The sequence below is a fragment of the Miscanthus floridulus genome, chromosome 4 (assembly GCF_019320115.1).
Source record: "Miscanthus floridulus cultivar M001 chromosome 4, ASM1932011v1, whole genome shotgun sequence".
Taxonomy (NCBI): Eukaryota; Viridiplantae; Streptophyta; class Magnoliopsida; order Poales; family Poaceae; genus Miscanthus; species Miscanthus floridulus.
In genome coordinates this window covers 112,780,732-112,797,853 of record NC_089583.1, presented here as the reverse complement: position 1 = coordinate 112,797,853, position 17,122 = coordinate 112,780,732, and the positions used below count along the sequence as shown (strand labels likewise).

General features: G+C 42.3%; 3 protein-coding genes across 8 annotated transcripts; all 3 read right to left on the bottom strand.

Moving 5' to 3' along the window:
• Positions 1-6: 6 nt before the first annotated feature.
• On the bottom strand, positions 7-8,026 carry LOC136550363 (uncharacterized). The gene is made up of 9 exons (XM_066541909.1): positions 7,522-8,026; positions 6,922-7,065; positions 5,642-6,793; positions 3,682-5,388; positions 2,490-3,599; positions 2,020-2,124; positions 1,678-1,767; positions 750-860; positions 7-674 (listed from the first exon to the last, which is right to left on the bottom strand). Exons 2-9 carry the CDS (start codon positions 6,979-6,981, stop codon positions 186-188), a joined length of 4,824 nt encoding a protein of 1,607 aa, XP_066398006.1. The 5' UTR covers positions 6,982-7,065; positions 7,522-8,026; the 3' UTR covers positions 7-185.
• A 568-nt stretch (positions 8,027-8,594) lies between these two features.
• LOC136552664 (uncharacterized) lies at positions 8,595-12,021 on the bottom strand. 6 transcript variants are annotated; one of them, XM_066544218.1, is made up of 7 exons: positions 11,715-12,021; positions 10,740-10,814; positions 10,558-10,607; positions 9,810-10,417; positions 9,407-9,574; positions 9,098-9,208; positions 8,595-8,963 (listed from the first exon to the last, which is right to left on the bottom strand). In XM_066544218.1, exons 1-7 carry the CDS (start codon positions 11,834-11,836, stop codon positions 8,754-8,756), a joined length of 1,344 nt encoding a protein of 447 aa, XP_066400315.1. In that variant the 5' UTR covers positions 11,837-12,021; the 3' UTR covers positions 8,595-8,753. The 6 variants fall into 6 exon arrangements, with proteins under 6 accessions (XP_066400315.1, XP_066400317.1, XP_066400316.1 ...); XM_066544220.1 differs by having other exon boundaries at positions 10,505-10,607; positions 10,740-10,928; positions 11,715-11,850; XM_066544219.1 differs by having other exon boundaries at positions 10,505-10,607; positions 11,715-11,847.
• Positions 12,022-14,113: 2,092 nt separating this feature from the next.
• LOC136552663 (small ribosomal subunit protein eS1-like) lies at positions 14,114-17,122 on the bottom strand. The gene is made up of 6 exons (XM_066544217.1): positions 16,863-17,122; positions 16,254-16,359; positions 15,098-15,235; positions 14,831-15,016; positions 14,533-14,733; positions 14,114-14,443 (listed from the first exon to the last, which is right to left on the bottom strand). The coding sequence occupies exons 1-6, from the start codon at positions 16,919-16,921 to the stop codon at positions 14,342-14,344; spliced, it is 792 nt and encodes a 263-aa protein (XP_066400314.1). The 5' UTR covers positions 16,922-17,122; the 3' UTR covers positions 14,114-14,341.

Here is a 17,122-nt window from a genome sequence, read left to right as displayed (position 1 = left end):
TTGCTTCCGTACATGACTTATTTTTTTATCTGTAGAAGATTCAACCAAAATATCAGGTCAGGAAACCTTTTCGGCCGAACGTCCATTTCCCTAATGTTTCGAGAATCAGTCTGAAGCACCATCCTTGCAAAATAGTAAATTCAGTAGCTCGTGCTATATAAGTTAGGTGAACTACAGAGCCGATTTCATGTCTCACTGCAGAAGAAGAACTCGGCTCTGTCCAAGAAAGAAGCTGGGATCCTTCTATGCAACATGAAGCTCGATGAAGCTTCTTGAGCTCTTTGCTTCAGAGGCCCATCGTCAACTGCTCTTGTTCCCCTACCATCCTTTTGAACCTTATTTCTGTTGAACCTGATGCCCCCTGAAATACCCTTCCCAACAACTGGCCGTCCAATTTTGCGGCTTGACCTTGTTGGGATGTCACCTTGTGAGTTCCTGATCTCCAGAATGCTTTCATTGGAATTGTTTCCAGAACCATCCACAGCAGTGGAATCTGGAGAATTTGATCCAGAAGTTTGGCAGGACTTGAGCAAGCAACGTAGCATATCCGTGCTTATTTCCTGCTGTACAACACTTCGGTTCTGATCGCAACCATAGCAAACGGCGATCAGAGCAGCAGCCAAGATGGGCATCAACTCGGGGTCGCTGAAGAAAACAAATGGCAGGTCGCACACCTGTTTTCTAACTCGTCAGATTTTTTGCACAACTCAGAAATTGAAAGGGACATGGCTACACAAACTATTATTTACCTTGTGAAGTATGGTGGGACTCTTTCCCCACCGAAGAACAGCTTGGTTCCCAGCATGGAACAAAGAAAAGTAGCCAAGAAGTAGCAGTGACTCTAGAAGCAGCAAACCAACCTAAAAAAAAATAGCACAAATCCTTAAACCTGAGAACAGGGGAGCGAACAAAAGGTGCAGTTGTTAAAAAAAGCAGCCATTTCAGGAGAAAAGTGCAAACAATAGTCAAGCATGAGATTCAGAAAATGGCAGTACGTCCAAATTTCTTGGTAATAATATCCAAAAGGGTCACACATGGTCAAGACCGACAGAAACTATAACATGATCCAGTACCCCAAGTCATCAACTTTCTACGACATGCATTCATAATGGACATTACAAGGTGGAACATTTTATACGCACACTATTTCTTTTATAACAAATATGCACACTAGTCATATATCTAATGTAAAACGCCTGTTCAAGAAGTACAGATAATATTAAGACCATAGTTAATTAAAAAGAGCCGACATTTGTTCAAGAAGTACAGTTAGTATTAAGATCATAGTTAATAAAAAGAGCTGGTAGCTATATTCTAATGTCTCCTCCAGTGACATAAAAACTGCCACCTAGTCAGACATACAGCAAACTACAGAGGCGCAACTTGCTATCATTATAGAGAAGGAAGAACTGAATGTGCAAAACTAGTAGAAAGTATTGCACAAAAACAAGTTGAAAGTGACTGAATGTGCAAAACAAGTTAAAAGTAATTGGTGCAACTTGCTATCATTACAGACAAGGAAGAACTGAATGTGCAAAAACTAGTAGAAAGTATTGCACAAGAACAAGTTGAAAGTAACTGGATGTGCAAAACAAGTGGAAAGTAATTGAAAAAAATGGATATTTTAAACTTAAAATGGACCACAAAAGAACTCATGTTGGGAATAGATGAAGACACCTGATCATTTGGCACTCTCCATTTGTTCATGCAATGACTCAGAAGGAAGCTGATTAAATGGAAGAACTCCATCTTTAGATCTGATCTAGCCTGAAAATAATGCATAACCAGTAAGAAAACAAACTTCTGGAGGTAAATAAAAAACAAATGTAATATTCTAAAGATTCCCATAGCCATATTGTGGGGTTTTCCAGACAGAAAAATTATGCCTGGAACCTGTCTACTAAATTTATAATGTTATCATGGCCAATGATTAGTGTAAGAAAGCAGGTAAGTTTGCGCCTGAGACTACATTGATTTCAGTCACTGATAACATCCGTCCTTTCCATGAAGAGCACTTACCAGCATGTGCTGCAAAAGGGTTATATCCAAACGCGCCACATTATTCAAAACTTTCAATACGCCAGTGGCTACTTCTTCAAAATTTGACGGAAGAATCGCCAATGTCTGAAAAACGAGTTATTTAATTTTCCAGCAAGATTAAAATTCAATAAACATGCAAGATTTACTCTGCTAACTACAGAAGAAGATAGATTCCCATGGCATGAAAACTCTTGTTTCTGCTGATGTTGTAACGAAAGCCTAATAAGAAATAAAAGCACGCTAGAAAACGTGTACACACCATTTTAACATTTTTGTTACAAGAACACAAAGTACCTATTTTGATGATGTGGTATACCCATTGCTAGGCATATCAAATAATCTAAATGTGTGTGTGAAAAACATAAGATCTATACAGATATTTAGTTTGGAGACAGCATAACAAAATTACTAAAAAAAACATTGCACCTCAATATAGCAGGTGGACAAACCTGTTCCGATGATGACCTGTTGTTGTTTGCCTGGAGCAACACGGCAGTCAAAAGTGATGGTAGACTAACAAGGCCAGTCTCAGCCAGTGCAGAAAGTAAGAGCATTACAGGCTGCTTAAGATTCGTTTCATTGCCTTTTCCAGGACTATTATACAATGCACATACATTATTCACCTTTCTTCCTTCAAGAAAAGTGTCCACTGTGCTATTTTCATCTCCCTGGCTAGGACTTTCAGAATGCTTCTCTGTAGTAACGCCCAAATCAGACGGTTGCATTGCTGAGTTGTTCAGGCCAGCAGAGATCACTAATAAGTCTTTACTAGCTTCATCAACCAATTTTCTGTCCACTGGAATGCTGAAGTCATGTTGTCTACAGGATTTGCTATCTTCAGCCAGTTCACTGTATATGGTTGGCGATTTGGCATCACCAGATTGATCAAGTGTCAATGATTGGCACCCCACACTGTCCTGTGAACTAAGATATTCATATTCTTGCACTATATTTCCACCTAGTGTCCTGCATTTGCAGGACTCCCAATCAATAGTAGAGAAATTTCCGGGTTTCGATGTTAAGACAGACAAAAGGTTGAGACCAAACAGTATAGATGATGGGAGTGGGGATCCTTCCACCTGTGGCCTATCATAAAGGGCAAACAGATCTCTCAGACGATGTATTATTTGATAAGCTACAATCAGTTCTATCAAACCTCCCTGCATTTGATGTTGTTCATCATTGATGTGTACATGGCCAACGATCATGGTCACAGTCCATAAAAATCCATCTAACACTTCACCTGATGACTCTGTATTCTCAATTGATGTTTTATTAGACAGAAGATTTGAACTTCCAGAGTTGGATGCTGCCACCTTAATATAATTCTCCAGTGATGCTGATAGCATGGGAATAATTGGGGGTAAAAGATTTTGTACTAGAAAATAAGTTCGATTAGCTGGAAGTGAGAGCAACACTCTCAACAGGCGCAAAAGGTAGACAGTGACTTGACAAGCTCCAGGCTTTGAAGTATGTGATGCAGGTAATGCGGATGCAATGAAGTCAAGCAAACCAACTTGTCTTGATGCATGCAGCTCAAGATCCTTCCCTTCTAAATACTAAACCAAAATAATGAGAAAACGGTATTAGTAAACATAGTTAGCACTATAGTACAAACAATACATGAGGAATGAGAAGTACCTTTGTTATGTCACTGACAATCAAACCAATACTGGCAGCACCTTCTTTTCTAGCTTGGCGAAGTCTCTGAAGGTCTTGAAGCCATCTACTTAACTTAGCTTTGGCAGCTCCAAGAGCAGCCCTGTGCGTGATTCCTGTACTTTCACCTATGGATGGTTCAATAAATTCATGCTTTAGAGCCATTAATCTCTGGCGAATCTTTTTAATCCTTCGTTTTGTCTGAACATTATTTGATGACTTAGCCATAGAATCTGCAGCGCTGGAATTGCCAGTTGTATGTGAATCTTCTCCGCTGTTAGCAGAACTAGAACGGTTTTGGCCATCTTTACTTGGAAAGCGACGCTGAAAAGGTGAAGGCTGATCCCTAAGATCCATTGAGGCTCGCTCCCGTATTTGTTCTAGGTAATACTTGCGCCGCTGCTCACTTTCACGAAGCTTTTCAGCTAACTTTTGGGCTAAAAGTTCAGCTTCCTCTTGTTGCGCTTTTGCTCTTATCTCTTTTCGACGTTGTTGTTCTGCAGCCCTTGCTTCTCGTGCAGCACTAGATGCTTTGCGCTCCTCTTCTCTTCTGAAAATAGCTTCTTCTTTCTTGCGCTGTATTTCAGCAAGGCGCTGCATCTTCTCAGCTTCCAGGAACTTTCTTCGTTCCAAAACAGCTTCTTCCCTTGCAGTGTCCTCCTTTTGCTTTGTTTTGATCACCTGTAGCTTTTCAGCTCTCCGCATTTCAGAATCATGAAGTTTCTGCCTCAGCAAGAATTTCTTGTTTTCTTCATTCAGTGATGTAATAAAACGGACCTCATTGACCTTAGTACTCTCATCACCAGCTCTTTTTGCAACCTGAGCAAGATATGCTTCGTGACGAGATTCGCCACGTTGATGGCGTGCATTCATTACTTCTCGCAGTTTTGAGCTGCGCACAGCCTGCCACTCATTGACACGATGCAACTTTTCAGAGGTACGCTGTAGCCTCTGAACCCTCTCGCTCTCTAGTTGACTCCTGATTCGCAGCGCTCGTGCATGCTTTTCTTCTGCTTCTTTTTTCATATCCAAAGCACTTCTTTTTTTCTTTTCAGGAGACATCAACTTGTCATGTAGAACACGAGCACGGTCTGTAACTTTTCTTCCAACACCAGGAGAATGAGAAACACGAGAACTCCGTACAGGAGATTTCAGTATATCTTCCCAGTTTCTTTTCTCCTTCCAGGCATCCATGGACTTCCAAGGTGCTGTAATTTGTTTTTCCTTTTCAAGATGAACTGTACTCTTTTTAACAACATCGGTTGACTTGAGCCTGTCAAATTTGTTTTCTGGCAACTCCCTGTCCTTCTTAAAGGTGTGTTTCTCTATTTCAGAGATTGGTTCTAGTGACCCTCTTCTACTCCTTGCAGAATAGGAAGGCATACTTTGTGGATACGATTTACCAGACTTGAATGCATCCCTACTTTGCTTCTCGCCAGCAATCTTTTTCTCGCTAGTATCAGGAAGTTTCACCTGACTCTCAACTTTCAAACTTATATTCCTAACAGTTGCTGATGCTGTAGTCAGCTTTGACGAGCTACCCAAAACTTCTTCAGAAGAGCTGGATGTAAATCTCTCTGCTGTTATACCAGCCTGCTTGCATGCCAGTTCCAATTGGATTCTCTGGAAGGCCTCTAGAGATGAAGACAGTATTTCTTGCCTGTGTGGAGAACTTGTCATCCTTCTAACCTGCTTATAAGATGTACCAAACATGACTTTAGAGCACTGAAATACAGCTGGAAAAATTTATCACGGAAGGAAGGAAAGGAAAACATGTAGCTATTAATTTTGTAAGTTCTCAATCTAGCAACACATAACAGTGAAGATACCATTCCATATGCATGCCCTACATCAGCAGGCTTTTCCAGTATGTCAATGAATCATAATAGACGGAAGTGAAAATAAAACACAAGAAATCAGGATGCCTAGTGAGAAAACAGACCTCCCAAGACAAGGCATGAGGTCTCCTATGGTCAGCTTTCACAGCCATTGGCATGCCCTCCTTTGGTACACCAGGAGATTTTTTGGTATTATCAAAATGCTCTGCTCTGGATTTAAGTTCTTGAAAATCGGAAATAGCTTCTTCAAGGACAAGTATGGATTCATTAATCTGTTCCATGTCACATTCTAGTTCACAGAGGAGGTAAAGTTCATCAACAGCCCTATTCAGATTCTCAAAAAGAAAACACCATAGCCTCTGCCTGAATCTTTCTTTGCTCTCAGCACTTTCAGATCCAAAATCTGCAGAAGCAGAAACTGGTGCTTGGTCATGAAGTAATGTTCTACCTTCCATGGAAGATGTAACTGGAACTTCATGATCATTATTGGAGCAGGATAAGGAAACAGAGTCAGCTGAGGCTATTGAACCATTAACATTTGAAATACTCTTATCATCATTGGGTGTCTCTGTTCCCTGTACCATAATTGGAGATGCCTCATCAATCGTAGTTGTAGTACAAGTGTCCATCGCCACTTTGAGTTCACTTGCATCTTTTTGCACATTTTTTAGATGTGCAACATCTTCACTATGTCTGTGGCCTCTAGAAGAATTATTATCTCTGAATGAATCTGAAGGTAATGATAGACCTGGAACTTCATCAAAGTCTCCAAACTTGACAGGAGTATTGGACAAAACACCTACTGACTCTGTTTTGGGATAACATTTTACATGCTGAGAAAGATCTGCACGTTTTGCAGGACTGTCTGAACCGGTGGTGGGTTCATGAGGCAGTGAAGGATCTACATGATCAGCCAGATCAGTTTTGGGAGGTTCACTTGTTTCTTCAGCCACCACCAGTTCTTCAGGTCTTTCAACTATATCCTCTGAGGCTGAAGCATTTAAGCCACTATTCAGGCCACTGACACTGGTGCCTAAATCAGTGCATCCTTCACCAACATTTGTTGTTTCTCCACTACCAGATTCATCAACACCAACATTAGCATTTATGCTCGGAGGTGGGTGTTGCAGCTTGTCATGCCACCTTGAACTGTCACTGTTACAGTTAGCACGTGACCGTGATGGTAAGTTTGGAATTTTATGGCTGGAACCACCTGAAGACCTCTGCAATGTGTATTTTGAGCTGGACCGATGCTTCTGTAAAATGGGTGTATAGTGAATTAACAACAACAATAAGAATGGGCCCAGCATAATAATGCAGAAACATACGAGAAAATAATGGCCAGAGCAAAATAAGAGAAAATAAGACAGGCAAAGAACATTACCTTTTTCACTTCAAACCACCCTGATCCCAGGTCATCCACATCGCCATTGTCATTATCCATAACCAGTTAACCACCGAACGATTATCAGTGGTTCCTTAAAGCATTCTTGCTGTCCCAGACAACAATTTCGTGATAATACACTTGCTGCCAAGGAAATATTTGAGCTAAATTATTTTTAGAGTGACAAAAAGGGATTGCAAAATCACACATTTTTCAAGACAATCGATTGGTGATTATGTCTAGTCCCTCAGCTAAAAACTACTAACTGACACAGACAAGAATCGCTAAACCCTAAAACCAAAATGCACTATTAAAGTTTAACAAGGAACTAGACAGAAGAGGGTTCACTTGGAACATTGACAGATAAGCAGCCAAAATGCACTATAATTATTAGGCACGCTAGAAGAGCCTAACTGAACATGGACGGGTTAATTGATGGACTGGGTAAGTAGGGCACCACGCAGCACAAAGAACTAAAAGCTACAACCAACACAACTGACGGAGACAGAAATGAGCATGGGCTTGATCGAGAACAGCACCAACTCTTCAACGACAAAAAAATAATCCGTCCGTCCGTCCAAGAGGGCGAGGATCACTCACCGACACGAGAAGGAACGCGACTTCACCGCACCCCCGACAGAGAGAGGAGCAGCAGCGGGCCGAGGATCTGACGGGGAAGGAGTTAGCGGCGGCGGCGGCGCTGCTCTGCGCTTGGCGGCGGCGAGGCGCTGGGCCTCTTGGGGTTAACGCCCTGTCGAGCAGCGCAATCGAGACTCTCACCGACGCCTGCTTCGTAGCTCGCCAGGCCCAGTGAGGCCCAACAACACCACAGGAGTCAATAGCGCAGTGGAAAATTCCTCCCTGGGTCGGCCGCGGCGGCGCCCGCCGACGCTCTCCGTCTCCGGCGATGCTGCCTTCTTCCTCACGGCCCCCGGCCGGTCTCTCTCCACGTGCTCTGCTATGTGATCATGGCCTCCGTCCGTACTCCTCCCTGTGTGCTCCGGGGCTGGGAGTAGTGGGGCTTCCCCAAATCTCAAGGAAGACCCTGATGTGCATTTGGCTTCTAATTGCTGCAATTAATATAATAATTGCATGTTAGCGCGTCCTGCACTGCATCGCCTTTAGTTTGTTCTATAGTTGTTCTATAAATCATTACCTGATCGGTTGATGTATTTAAAGAAAATCAGTAGTTGGCGATGAATAACTAATATTATCAGATTCACCACGATTTTTTTTCGTAATCTACAATTAATTTTTATTTAAAATGCTGTATTTTCTATGAAATTGCTAATTAATGTGTCACTTTTGTAGATTGCGTTGGCATCCTAAACGGCTTGGGTATAAATGCGACCTTAAATAGAAAAAAAAAATCATTGTGCCTCATGGACCAGTAATTCGCAGCCACACTTTGAATATATTTAGGGAGATTTTTCATTCAAAGGATAAATAGACAGAAAATGGAGCCACACTCAAATTTCAGCCCAAGATGACTCCAACCTGAACCCATCAGCAGCAAAATGCACACTTTCTTATAACATTTCCTTGGAGAACAAACTTGATTTAATCCGTGCACTTTCTTTTTGTGCGTCGGAGAATTGAAGAGTAGAAAATCCTGTGTCTTTGCTTCAAAAACCGTGATAGCAAATCCTTGCTGGTAAATTTCGTGACAGACGTGAAATCTTAAGGTAACACTTTCACTGCCAGGGGAGCTTAACTGTTAACTCCCATTGAAAGCTTACAATGTGAAATTTAGCTAAGGCAACAAACGCATATGCATTTACAGTTGGTCAAATGCACACTCAAATGTACATGCTATTTGGCGATCTACCTTCCTACCCGCCGTCACCGTCTGAAGCTTCACCAGGACGCCACTCTATTAGAGCTCGGTTCTGTGACTTCTCATCAATGTGGTTGGAACTGGGGGGTCTGGCGCCGCCTGAGGGTCCTTCGATCGAGCAATTAGACAATTCTATCAACATTGCAGAGAACCCGCAAGAGCAAGATTTGCAAACTGTGCCCAGGTTCGTCATGGAGTTAAATCTCTACAGTGTAATAAATGGGGGCGCATTAGTACCATGATGAAGTGACCAACCTCAAAGAACGGAATACTGTAAAGAGTACTCATCTTGGATGTCATGTACATGTATCACGTTCATCTACATCTACATGCACATACCTCCAAAGCAGCCTTCAACTTCTTAATCTCCATAGCTTGTGTGTGAGCTAGTTCATGTGATTCCTGCAATCGCCTAAGTGCCCCACTCAACTTTGTCTTCTCTTTGGAGACCTGTTTCAAACATCATGAACAGAACAGAAATGTAAGAGACACCAGACAAAGAAGTCACTAATATAACAAAACCAAGGCAACACGTCCATTCGTTACTAGTTATGCCAGTAACTTCAAGTTTGAGATGATAGAACAAAATTCAGAAACACTAATTCCAGGTGCAATCACACGATGTGAAAACAAATTCTATATCACTACCTGAGTCTCCAGCTCCTGAATATGTTGAATAGCTGCCTGCTCAATGCAAGATCGACGCTTGTATTCTTCCTCAAGCATGCCTGTTATCTGGTACCTTAGTTCAGCCATTTCTTGGGTGAGATCTTCCGCATCCTCTTTTGCCTTTAACTTTTGTCCTCGAAGCTCTTCCTAACAAACAACAAAATACTTACATTACACAATCAAAGGGAAAGTTGTGTTCAAGTATGAACCAGAAAAAATAGATAGCTACTTCAATTTATCCGAGTATTAATTAAGGCATGCACTATAGCAAAATATATTTAGAACAATTTGTTTTTGGAAGATGTTTGGGAGCAAGGATGGCACTTGACCAAAATTAGAGCTTATACCAATTTCTTATTACATGTGGTAAACAACAAATTACCTTGAGCTGCTCAATTAGAAGTTCAGATTCTTCATTTCGTTTTGCCATCTTTTCAAGAATTACATCACCACTTTCACATTCTGCATGAACACCGTTCTCCAATGTTTTGTCAACTTGCTGCCCAGATCCAGAAGGGGATTGTTTAGGAGCTCTTACAGGCAATAGCTCTATCAGTTGCTTATTCTCCAGTACAAGTTGATCAATAGTTCTCTGTGCCTCGTGTAGCTGGAGCTCATGTTCTCCCAGTAATTTGTCAATTTGAGCTTTGTGCTCAGCAGCATGTTGGGTAAAGCTTTCGGTATCAAGTAGTCTCTGCTCAAGATTACTCAAATCAAGTTTCAAGCTCTCAATTTCGCATTGTGAATCTAAAGCTGTACTTTCAAGCTTCTCTATCTGTGCGGCTGCCTTCTGCAACTCCTCTTCTTTACATCTGACTTCTTCCATCAGAAGCCAGCACTGAGAATCAGATCGTATCAGCTCATTGTCCATCACTCTCACTCTTTCTGGGAACTTTTCAAGTTCAGTCAGCTTCAGTTCAAGACTGTGAATATGCTCCCCCATGATGTTTGCTTCAACGCTCCGTATATTTAACTGATCCTGCAAATATCCTACAATTGCAGTCAGTAAAGACTGCCAAAGTAACTAGATATAGAGTAGCCAGACCAATGAGAAACAGAACAATTACTAGTGCATACCAATTTCCTGATAGCAGTTCATCAATTCTGTTTCTAATTTCTCAATATAATACCTGTCCTTCTGGCAGGCCGAAGAGGCTGCATTTTTGTCGAGCTGTACTTTCTGCATTAACAATATTATGAACTCAACCAAACAGTTGAACAAATTAATGATACAATTTTACCTTTTTCTTACATTATTCAAATGTGAAACACCTTAAAATATTACATACAGGAACTATAAGATCATGGGTACCTCTTTATTCTTTTCTTTCCTATGAAGAACCTTTGCACCATTAGCAGGATAATGGCCGTTGGAGCTACTAGACATCTGCAGCAGCAAAAAACCGCAAGCCCCTGAGAAGTATACAGAAAAATGGCATGGCTAAGCTAAAATGACATCTAGACCATTAGCAGGATAGTGGCCGTTGAAGCTACTAGGCATCTGCAGCAGCAAAAAAACACAAGCCACTGAGAATTATAGACAAAGAAGATGCTAAGCTAAAATGGCATCTAGTGTATGTAAGTTATAACACATGATGAACATATCTGTCACTAGAGCACCACTACCATTGTAAACTGAAGAAGAGGAATTGGAGATTTACTAGAACATAGGAAAACCCTGATCTTAAATACATTCAGATACAATAATGGACACACTACATTACTCTATAACCCTTTTGTCAGATTCAAAGATGTGGGCGGCTAATCTTTGTGATCAGGAGAGAAATTGCCAGAACAAATCGAAACAAGCACCACAAATTGCAGATTTTGGAGCAGCATATCATTAGACCTTTTCGTAAGAAAACAGAGAGAGGAGAGAGAGAGAGAGAACAAGCTAGCGAAGATGATAATCATCAAGCAAATGAATCTTTCATGGTTCACTGAAATCGTACCTACAGCAACTGGTAAGCATCCAGCTGAAAACAAACGGGCCAGCTTAAGCCTCTCCAGCTTAATATGTACTACTAAGAGCATCTCCACCAGCTTAATCTCATTCATAAAGGAAGGGATTTGAAGAACAGCAGGTGGAAGAAAGACATATCCCAAACTTGAGAACACCCGCTTGCTCCAATCCTAAACTTGCAAAGGTCTACCCGACAAATACCCTCCTATGTAATAGTTTCTAACTGATTCCCTACCAAGCGCAGTCATCTCACAAGATCCCGCAATAGGTCGACCAAAATCCACAAGAGAAGGTAGGGGAAGGCAGCGGGGTTCGGGAGCTGACCTGCTTCGGTGCACGAGCGCGGCCTGCAGTGACGTCTCCGGCCGTATCCGTCTCCGGCGATCGCCGGAGAGAGGCGGCTCCGAGGACGGGCACTGGCGTCGCCGCGGGACACGAGGTGGCATCCAGCAGCAGGACGACTCGAGGACGAAGCCCCAGCACTGATTTCGCAGCGCTTAAACGCGATTCGGAGCCCTAACCGCTGTTAGCACGGGCCACCACGGGGGATAAGGAAAGAGAAAGAGAGCGACGGAGCCTCGGAGGGAGGAACATGGACCTTGCTTGCTGATAGAGGAGGGTGGACATAGAAAAATGACCAGTTTCTTTTCTAGTAGAAGCTGATCGGACTAGTCGGATACTCGGATTTCGAGTCTCTCATGTCTCCGGAGTCCAAGCCAAATCCAGGGTTGGGCATACAATGGTCAGAGAATAATGCAGCCTCGTATAAGTTTGATGTCACGTTCGCTTATCTTGTAATCCATGCTTTTAACTAAGGCCCTGTTTGGTTGGGCTGTGGCTGTGGGAAAAAGCTGCTGTGGGCTGTGAGCTGTGGAAAAGTTGCTGTGGACTGTGAGCTGTAGAAAAGCTGAAAGTTGTTTGGTTAAACAAGTATAAAATATACCTTTTATCTTTATCTCTCTTGAAACAACTACGGAAGAGCTTTTTATTCCACCAATTTCGAAAAGCAGAAAGCCAAAAGCCAAAAGCAGGGTCAAACCAGCTTTCAAAAATGAACTACGGAAAAGCAGCTGCTTCTGAAAAAGCACCCTCCAAAAGCAGCCCCTTTGGTTGGCCTTTTGGCTTTTGGGGCCAAAAGTCAAAGCCAAAAGCCCAACCAAACAGGGCCTTAAGAATGGCAGCGGATCGGGTTTGGGGCGGATATCCGCGGGTTTTGGGTTCTGCGGGTTCGGGTTTGGGATGGTTTTTCACCCACGGTTTTCGGGTTCGGGGCCCCGAAACCGATCGGGTTCGGTTTCAGGTTTGGTTTTCCACCCGTGGGTATCCAATGGATATCCGAAATAAATCATTTGGAATAAAAACTCATGTTTTATAATATATTAATAATAATTTGTTTACTTAGATTATTAAATTTATTTAAAGTTGACTCATGAAAATATTTATTATTTGTTGCCGCTGGTTTATACATGTGAATATGTGTATATATATCCGCGGGTTTCGGGTATCCATTCGGGTTTCGGGTATCTGTTCGGGTTTCGGGTATCCGCGGGTTTGGTTTTGGTGATGGATTTCCACCCGAATCGGATTTCGGGGCGGATTCGGGTTTCGATTTCGGGTTTCGGTTTTGGGTGCACAGAGACTCCACCCGATCCGAACCCGACCCGTTGCCATCCTTACTTTTAACTTACGTTTTTTTCAGTTTAAATATTATTTTTCTCTTACAACAGATGAGCCGGAACAATGTTTCAACGTGTTTTTTCAGCGAAACGAATTGGACCAATTTGTGGTATCTCCTGACAATCACAAATCTATAAAATTATAAAATTTCCGACCTCCTAACCTACTAGTCTGCCCACGGAACGGAGTCAACAAGATCTTATACAGATGCACAGCAACGACGGTCTGCCCACGGAACGGAGCCAGCAAGATCTTATACAGATGCACAACAACGACGGCGATGAGGGGAGCAGCTAGATCCCAGCATGCAGAAGCGCACCCTTTTCACCATCAGCAAGTGTACCAGCTCCTGTGCCTGTGGTCACGGGGGGCTTCAGGCCTCGTTTAGATGGAAAGTTTTTTTTTTAACCTGATAAATAGTACCATTTTCGTCTTATTTAACAAATATTATCTAATCGTGGACCAACTAGGCTTAAAAGATTCATCTCATGATTTCCAACTAAACTGTGTAATTAGTTTTTTTTTTACCTACATTTAATACTCCATGCAAGCGGCTAAAAATTGATGTGATGGAGAGAGAGTGAAAAAACTTGAAATTTGGAGCTGATCTAAACAAGGCCTCAGCAGCTGTCTCTCATAAATCACTGTACAGGAAGCCAAAAACAGCTGCTTTTACAAGCAACCGAACACTAAAGCCTGTACAGCTTGGTTGCCGGCCTGTACAGCTTTGTTGCTGAATAGCAATGGGCAGAGCAATTCAGAACAATTGACACACAGTGCATACTCGAGATCACAAATGAACTCCTTGGAGTAAATCTAGCATGAGTTTGCAAATACACATTTTTTACTATTTGAGCATCAAACTGTCAATGCTAGCACAACATTTTTCTAGAATAGGCATAAAAAATACAACAGATTCCAAAAAATTGCCAAGAGAACCTTTTCTTCTACTATTTCTTGCATTGCCATAGATCATAAATTACATTCGGAACACATATAGTGTGCACTGTCAAGAGGTCAATGGAAATTGGTTAAAGGCACAGTGATTTCATCCAAATAAAGTTTTAATCAAGGAGAATCAAATGAGATCAAACTGACATAGCAAGATAACACTGTACATGCTTCAATCAAGGAGAATCAAAGCCAACACCACGCATGTCTTGACTCTCGAAAAAAGAGTTTCTAAGTGTTTTAAGGAAATAAGGCAGCTCTGACTCGGAAGTTCATCTTAACACCAACTCCACATATACTAAACATAAACACACTGAGACTAATCACTCAGCTGCAGCAACCTCCTGTCCTCCCATTGCCTCGTCACCTTCAGCAGGCCTGTCCATCTTGACACCAACATCCTCCTTGGCATAGTCACCATGGACCTGAACATCATAGAGGGCATTATTAGCTAAAAAAGCCACAACGAATTTAAAGTACATGAACAGACAAAAACTTTGCTGCAAGTAGTTACCTCCATGAGCTTTCCAATGTCGAACTTTGGTGCTTTCAGGATCTTCACCTTGCGGATGAAGACATTTTGCAAGGGGAATATGCTACAGGTGGCTTTCTCGATTTCCTTTCCAATGACCTCAGGGATGAACTTGGACACGAGCTCTTTCAGATCACAAGTTGAAGCTTGGTTGCTCATGATTTCGGTCATCTTCCGACGAATCTACCAAAACAGAAATGGTGTTAATATGACAAGACAACCGACAAGCTAAGAGAGATTCAAGGCTCTTGAAAACATGAGATATCTCCAGAACTCTTACCTGTCTGATTTGGCTTGCCTGAGCATAGCAAGTGCGCTTCACTTGATTGGGCCGCCTCTTGGTGAACCCAATGCAGAAAAGCCGCAGCATGTAATTATCAGTGGTCTTGACATCGACATGAGCCTCGATAAGTGTCTGCCACTTCTTAACCAGCGAACGGAGCTTGTCCGTTGTAAAGGACATACCCTAACAAGATGACAAGATGGTTAGAGACATAATATAGAACATAGGTCTCGTAACAGTGTGAAGCGAACTAGAGATCATTACCCAGAAGTTTGTGAGAACATTTCTCCCTTGTACATCCTCTGCTCGAAGTCTGATCTTCCTGTATGCCTGGTCTTCATCACTCTGAAGATCAGCCAAGGAGACCTCAAATACTCTGTGCTTTAAACCCTCAGAGGCAATCTGAAAACAAACAGAATAAATTGAGATACATACAGTCATGGAATCACAAAAAAGGATACAACAGATACTTTGAACTGATTAATTTCCAATAAAGCTACAAAGGAACCAACAGGGTCATCGAAGATTACTGATCCTCAACTCAAGTCTAGTACCCATTCCAATAATTCGGTCCAACAAATGATCTATATCTTAGAAAGTCAACATAAATCATTTTTAAAGCTACCTAACCAAATAATGGCATTGATTCTTTACCAGAATAGTGATACATAGAGAGAACGGACCAAAGAGTGCATAATCTTAGAGCTTCCACCTTATTATATGAACAAATAACAAATGTGACAGCCTACAGAGGTCTCATTCTCATCTTACAGAGCAAATACTACACAGCCAAGGTCTGAGTGAAATAGTACTACTGTAAGGTGGTGTTTGGATCTGGTGACTAAAATTTAGGAGATATGTCGGGAGGATATTGCATGGAGTGTTCGGATACGACGAATTTTTTTAAGCCTAATTAATCCGTCATTAGCACATGTTTACTGTAGCACAACATTGTCAAATCATTGACTGATTAGGCTTAAAAGATTCGTCACGCAAATTAGTCGCAAACTATGCAATTAGATTCGTAATTAGTCTATATTTAATACTCTATGCATGTGTCCAAACATTCAATGGGACAGCGACTAAAATTTAGAAGGGGCAACCAAACACCACCTAAATCGGGAACAGTGTCTAAATCAAAAGTATCGCTAGAAATGCCATATACACTTGGTTGTTGGCATGATTTCACAGCAGTGAAGTCAAGATACATGGATCAGTGCAACCGTTCTGGCGTACAAATTTATAGAGCACTGCACAAGATCAAGAATAGGTCTGACCTGACTGAATAAGTGCCCTAACAAATTGATACCTAAGGTTCAGCAATACATCTCAGCGACTAATCAATCACTACTTCACCACAATACACGGAAGGCAACAATACGATACCCAAACAGAACAAGAACGTGAAGCGCGGGCATACCTTGGTGCCCTGTGTCCTGGAGACCAGGGTCTTGCCGATGTTGCGCACGCTGAAGACCGACGGAGCCTTGATATCATACCAATCCTTTTTGCTGAACGGATCCACGCTGCAAGGCAAGAGACACAGACACACCAAGAAAACGGGTCAGCACCGGCAAGAGGCGGCCAAAGAACAGCTGATAACGAATGCCATGCATCATTAAGTTCATCATTAAGTTCATAGTACAGCCAAAAAGGATTTTGAAGTGGCCAGAAACATCATAAATTAGCTTATATATATCTACACCAGATGCAGTGAAATTCGAGGGACAATTTCAGATTAGAATGGGTGTAACGATGGATAAATTCAGCAGTTCTGAAGTATTCTTCAGGTAATCAACAATCAAAAGTTGCTGCACCCAACCAGACACAACAAAGGAAAAAATAACTATCAAGCAGTTCCCAGGATTAGCATTGCACAGGCCTAGTGTCCTCGCTCAAAGAAATCATGTGACGTGTGGTCATCTGCGCACCAAAAGGTCCACAAGAGCAAAATCTGACCATTTCTGAACGTTATATTCCCGGTTTCCGATCCGCAAACGGAAGAGGATAAGGGGGCGAGATAACTCACGTCTTCTTCTTGCCTCCCTTCTTGCCCTTGGAGATACGCTTATTCTTGCCAACCGCCATTGCTGCTGCGACAGCTCGTCGCTGCGTCCGTGCGGTGGCGACGGGGGCGGCGCGGCGTCCGTGAGGACAGGAGGCGCGGCTGGTTGCGGGACGGCGCTAGGGAATGGGGCGGATACAGACGACGACGAGCACCAGAGCCGGATTTGGAACGGAGATGAGGGGATGCAGGAAGAGAACAACGGCGGGGTGCGCTAGGGTTTG

Bases quoted from the DNA above. Each gene is read 5' to 3' on its own strand.
- LOC136550363 (XM_066541909.1), bottom strand. From the start codon at position 6,981: ATGGATAATGACAATGGCGATGTGGATGACCTGGGATCAGGGTGGTTT. The intron at 6,794-6,921 runs GTAATGTTCTTT...CCCATTTTACAG, and splicing joins GGTGGTTTGAAGTGAAAAAG to AAGCATCGGTCCAGCTCAAA. The intron at 1,768-2,019 runs GTAAGTGCTCTT...CATTATTTTCAG, and splicing joins CCCTTTTGCAGCACATGCTG to GCTAGATCAGATCTAAAGAT.
- LOC136552664 (XM_066544218.1), bottom strand. From the start codon at position 11,836: ATGCCACCTCGTGTCCCGCGGCGACGCCAGTGCCCGTCCTCGGAGCCG. The intron at 10,608-10,739 runs GTACCCATGATC...TTGTTAATGCAG, and splicing joins GGAAAGAAAAGAATAAAGAG to AAAGTACAGCTCGACAAAAA. The intron at 9,575-9,809 runs GTAATTTGTTGT...GTTGTTTGTTAG, and splicing joins TTCTAATTGAGCAGCTCAAG to GAAGAGCTTCGAGGACAAAA.
- LOC136552663 (XM_066544217.1), bottom strand. From the start codon at position 16,921: ATGGCGGTTGGCAAGAATAAGCGTATCTCCAAGGGCAAGAAGGGAGGC. The intron at 16,360-16,862 runs GTGAGTTATCTC...CTTGCCTTGCAG, and splicing joins AAGGGAGGCAAGAAGAAGAC to CGTGGATCCGTTCAGCAAAA. The intron at 14,444-14,532 runs GTAACTACTTGC...TATGATGTTCAG, and splicing joins ACATTGGAAAGCTCATGGAG to GTCCATGGTGACTATGCCAA.